The sequence below is a fragment of the Sitophilus oryzae genome, unplaced genomic scaffold (genome assembly GCF_002938485.1).
Source record: "Sitophilus oryzae breed Bouriz unplaced genomic scaffold, Soryzae_2.0 scaffold_839_pilon_pilon, whole genome shotgun sequence".
Classification (NCBI taxonomy): Eukaryota; Metazoa; Arthropoda; class Insecta; order Coleoptera; family Curculionidae; genus Sitophilus; species Sitophilus oryzae.
Window position 1 is genome coordinate 7480 of NW_022147460.1, and position 5871 is coordinate 13350.

General features: G+C 33.3%; 1 protein-coding gene across 1 annotated transcript; it reads right to left on the bottom strand.

Moving 5' to 3' along the window:
* Nucleotides 1-4603: 4603 nt before the first annotated feature.
* Nucleotides 4604-5246, bottom strand: LOC115889716 (coiled-coil domain-containing protein 158-like; the record flags this gene model as incomplete). The annotated part of the gene is made up of 2 exons (XM_030909781.1): nt 4604-4951; nt 5070-5246. Coding segments are annotated over 2 exons (431 nt in total), but the record flags the coding sequence as incomplete, so codon positions are not given.
* Between the last annotated feature and the right edge of the window lie 625 nt (nt 5247-5871).

Below are 5871 nucleotides of genomic sequence, written 5' to 3' on the forward strand. Positions count from 1 at the left end.
AAGTTATAAAGTACCGTTCTTCTTTGAGTTACCGCGTCAAATGAGAGGCGCCACCCTGTATAAAAGAGATCTTGTTTTTATGCTAAAACACAAAATTGTCAATATTTTATCAAAAGAAAATTAGTAAAACATTCAATTAAACCCAACTTTTTATTAACTCCTTTATTTAATTTTATAATTTTGTAACGTCCTAGAATACAATTTGTCAATTTCAAGATATTGGTAATTTATTTACTCAATTACTTATAAATTATATTTTTAATACAAATTTTAGACCACATAAAGGCTTCAAGTGCTGGTAAACCGCTATTTAGAGCTTTTCATGTTCATCGTTGTGTAAAATGTAAGTTTTTGAAACTTAATCATCTAGCCAGATATGAAGAAAAATAGAAAAAAAACTTTATAATTCAGCAACGAAATTGGCTAACTTTGAGTCTCTTAGCAATTTAGAAAATGTAATTAACGGTTTGATTTTAGCTTCACTTGAAAAACAAGAGCAGTAGGAGTAGACCTACTATTGCAGAAAATTAAAACAAAGTTTATTTTATGTTTTTGTAGGTTCTATAAAAATATGAAAAGTGTTAATAAAAAATGAATACAACTAAATAAATATTTGAAGACAAAATTAGAAGTTCGCTGACCTCAAATAAAAGATTGTTGAATAAGGATTTTGAAAAATGTGTACCCTGGGATCAAGGAATTTCTAAAGCTAATAAGAAGAACATATATAATACGGTAGTGAAAAGCATAATAACTTACGGAAGCGAAGTATGGAGGGTTGAAAAGGAGAACAGAGAACATGTTATTATCCTAGATACATGCTAGATCCTAATTAATAAACTGCAGCACTATGGGTTCAGGGGATCATCTCTTGAATGGTTTAGTCGCATCTGAGCAACAGAAGTCAACTTGTGAGGGTGGATACCACGTTGTCTTCTAGCAAGCCAATAGAATGTGGAGTACCACAAGGCTCAGTACTAGGCCCTATTTTGTTTCTTCTTTTTATTAACGACATTGCTAACATAAACATCAGTGGCAAAATATGTCTTTTTGCGGACGACACTAGCTTCACTTAGAGCAACAAGGACATCACGGCACTTCATAGGATTATATCAAATGACTTAATCGCTATTAAATCTTGGTGCGATTCGAACCTCCTGAGTCTCAACATTTCTAAAACTAAAGCTTTGTCGTATAAAAACTCATTGCAGCCTTTTGTACTTAACAACACCACCATTGACGTCGAAAAATCTGTAAAATTCTTAGGGCTTGTTGTGGACAATTCTCTGAAATGGGACATAAATATCGAAGCTTTGTCGAAAAAATTGAGCTCTGCCTGTTTTGCATTAAGGTCTGTTTCTAAGGAGCTTAACTTGTCAGTGTTAGATGGCTAGAACTGTTTATTATGCACTTTTTGAGTCGCACCTCAGGTATGCCCTTCCATTCTGGGGTACGTGTTGTGCGACTCAATTTGACCGTATTTTCAAGCTCCAGAAGAGAACTGTTCGATATTCACTGGAACTAAACAGCTTAACTCATTGCCGGGGCTTTTTTAAAGAATTAAAAATATTGATTCTCCCTTCCTTATTTATATTTGAATCCATTTGCCTAATACGTAAACATGTATCAGCTTCTCAAGAAAGGCCATCTCACACTTATCCACTCAGGAACGCGGAGCAAGATCTTTATCTACCGACCCCACTCTCAGAGATAGTTAAAAGTTCAATATTATACAACTCGAAAAAAATGCACAATCACGTGCCATTTGAAATCAAATCCATAACATCATTTTTTTTTCATATCGCAAAGCATTGAACTCTTATTTACTAGACAAGGCTTTCTACGCCGTAAATGAATTATATTTTGAAAATCGAATTTGATCTTGTAAACACTGGTCTAATGTTTGCTATTGCTATATTTACTAATGACATCGAAATAGATTTATTTAGAGGTCATTGATATTTACTATAAACTAACTAAATATTTTTGAATATTATTTTTATTTTTTGTTCTTTGACATTGTAAACATTTATAAATGTTTATTTTAACAATAAGACTGACCATATTATTTGTATAATGTTTTGTATTATCTTTTGTTTGTTTGTTTGTGTACCTTGTTTTTTTACTTTGTTTGTTAGTTTACCTTTGTCTACAAATTGAAAAATTTTTTGACAATAAAGGCATTTATTTATTTATTTATTTATTAGCGACCGAAGTGGATTACTGGAGGAGATCTGCTGGAAAATCGAAAAGAGAACAAATAACCAAAGACAGAGTAAGAGAGATTATGGGAGCAGAACACACGATTGTGGACGACATAAAAACAAAACAACTCATATGGTTTGGTCATGCGCAACGAATGCCCGATCACAGAATACCAAAACAAATTTTACTGTGGACACCTCGAGGCAGAAATAAAAGAGGAAGGCCGCGACGAAGCTGGAGGGAGGGTGTGGATCCCAAGTAGCATTTCCATGACTTGCGACCACATGTTTACTAAACACAACGTTGGATTAGTTACAAAAAATAGTTAGCTCCCTACCTTGGGTATTAAAATAAATTTAAACGTTTTTATAACGACGTTGGACTAGTACTACAGCAAAGTAGAAGCTTCTGCGACGTCGAATAAACGTTGTCTTGTAACCTTTTTTGCTTAAGTGATCTTTAGGTGATTCGGACAACGTAGTTACAACGTTGGATAATATAGAGTTTTCCGACGTCAGTTTCAGGACCTATTCCAACGTTATGCAAACGTCGTCTGTTTTACTAATTCCAACGTTGTTTAGATTTCCTTATTCTTACGTTGGTAGGACGTAGAGTCACTACCTTTTTGCAACTGTATTGAACCATAACCTTAAATCTTAAATTTTCAATTCATTGTTCTGTTCAGTCAGACAGTTCAGTGCTGTTTTTGTTTTTATAAAAAAAAAACTTAATTAAAATGGGACATAAGAAAGGTACATATAAAACTAAATTTAAATATACATCGACATATATTACCGACACTTCCTCGTTTATTTAGATTATAGAGGGCGGCACAAGCTAGACTCTAGAATGACTAAATTAGGCAATCTTGCGACTAGTATACTACCTGTTAAGGCCGAACTGCGACTTTATTAGTCCAGTATGCGACTACTCGAACTACTCCATCTTAATCTCCAAAACAACAAAGTTAAAGCCGCCATGTTGTTAAATAAGAAAATGTTTCGTTCTTAAAATAGCAATTCCTGCTTTTTGAATACATTAACTTGAAATATTTGACCCTAAAAAATACGCGGAAACAATTTTTTCGAATGCGAATAAATTATTCTCATTTTACTAAAAAAAAAATTCAAGAAAATTTTTAAAACTTCTTTAATTTCAAGGCCCATTAGTATTTTTTAAAGTAGAAACAATACATTTATCAATAAAGTTGTTTGCGTTTAACTTTTTACCTTGGGTAACGAGTTACAGAGTCGGTTAAAGTGTTTCAATAATTATGATCTTCAAACATCCTCCACACTTAAATACTTTTGTTTTGTTTTCCTTCACTGCCATCTGACATATGTCTCTAACTAAATTATAAATATAATATTTTTACTATAATTATCCCAATTTAGGATAAAACGCGACTTAGACGCCATATTAGTTTTGTATTTCTGTGAATTAGGATTTTAAACAACGTTGCAGTTTGTACTAAATTAGGCTTCTAGCCAACGTCGGTATCCAACGTTGTTTCGACCCAAATTATTCTCCAAACTAGTACAGACTAGGTTGGCAAGAGGTTGTGACGACGTTGCGATTCGACGTTTGGTCGCGTGACACAACGTTGTCCCGACGTCCAAATGCTGCTTGGGATAAAGAACTAGAAAATACAGAAATACCTGATGATCTCTTCTAAGTCAGCTTAAAATATTTATTAATATAAAAACTCAGGTACAGGGTCATCCCTTATGTCTTGATACACCCTTGAGTCTGGCTTCGGTCCGGCAACCTACACCCTTAGCGCACTCTGTCTTTTATTGGATGTTGATAGATATTTTATTTTTTTATTCTCGAACTGCTTCTAACTAAAAAATACAAAAAGAAAACTAAGTATTCAAATATCTAATTCTTGCCTATGTTTTGAAAAAATTGAATGAGCCGATTCTCAACCATTCGAGGTTGTGACTGTGCTAGATGAAATAGTCACATTATATTATTTTTTTTGACCCGATACGTATTAATGTTTATAAAATTAATATAAATATTTATGTAGAAATTAATGCGTCTACTGTACCATTTGATACGTAGGTACATGTAAAGCGAACACTGAATTTTAACGATATAACTTTATGAATTGTTCAAAGATCTGCCCACATTGTTGTGCTTATCAATAGGCACAGCTTTAATCTCCTCTGTATATTGTGTAGGCATTTTTATTGTTGGCACAAATTCATTTCAACTAGACTTGATCTCTCAATAAAAAAGAGAGGAGGTAGTTAACAATCTGACCTAAACAATATACAATGAAATTCTTTAGTACTGGGCTTATACAGTTAGTTCCATTGCTAAACGAGATTTTTTGGGCTAGCATAATACCAATCAATCAATTTATTTTACGCAATATTTTTCAATCGGTAGATAAAGCGAATTATAGTTTATTGTGTTATATAAAAAATATTATTATGTTTTCTATATTTCAAGTAAAGACATAAAAACTATAAAGTGTATGTATATTATGATTCTTCATCTTCAATTTTAATGTTCCTTTTTACATTCCTTTTGCTCCTTCCAGCAGCTTGCTTAGCCTCACTGGCCGCCTGCTCAGCTTTCTTGGCAGATTCCTTCGTTTTCGACAGCTCAGCTTTGGAAGCACGCAGTATCTTATTCAGTTCTTCCACTCTCGATTTAGCAGCTTCAACCAGTTCCTCTTTGTCTTGCAACTGTTGCTGAGACCCGTCCAGCGCCTGTTGAGAATTGGCCGCATTTCCTGGAACAAATCACAAAAATTTTTCGGTGAAATTCTGTTTAGAACTATTTTTTACCTGTATGTATTTGAATGAGCTGCAAAAGATACGGTTTTAAGCATGCACATATACAATTGTTACCTTGAGCCAGTTGTAAGGTGGTTTGTAAGAGTTTCAGTTCTGTTTGGGCTTGCTGAGCCGCTTTGGTGGCAGCTTGGACGGTCATTTGGAGTTGTTGCAGGTTGGCTGATTCTTCATTGACGACCACTTCAGCTTCTTTTTCTTGTTCTTGAAGTCGTTCTACTAGTTCCTCCTTACCTTAATATTTAACAGGAATAAATACATTTTAGTGCGTTTATAAAAACTATGTCTAATAATACGGAGCCATCAACAGTGACTGAAATAGGTGGCAATCTGTGTTAGAGAATTTTGGTATTACTGATTGGTAAGCTTTGTTCAGAATCAAATTATTGGAATTTAGTAGCTTTTTTTAGAGATTTGGTATGTTAGTACATGACATAAATTAGGATTTATTGACGTATTCGTTAATTGTTTTTGGACTCTTCCTGTTTTACCGGAAATGGCTATAACCAAAGAATATCTTACTATAACTTTTGATTTTTAAATGGTACCTTCGGTATATTTTTACTTTATTCGATAGAAAATGAACACACTGAATAGAATGACATATCACAGGTCAATTTTTGACATTTCTCTTAAAAAAAATCGTATTTTAAATTTCAATCTTGAGTACCATGGCTGTTTTAAAAATAGTAACTTTTAATCGAGGGGCCTTGGAAAAATAGATTTGATCGTCTAATATTTTTCGTGTCTTGTCCTGATCAGTTAAAAGATGTCCAAATCGTATTTTTAATCACATCTCAATTTTTTTAAATGGAACAAGGGTGGCTCATTAACATATTTAGAAAAATCATTTTTTACG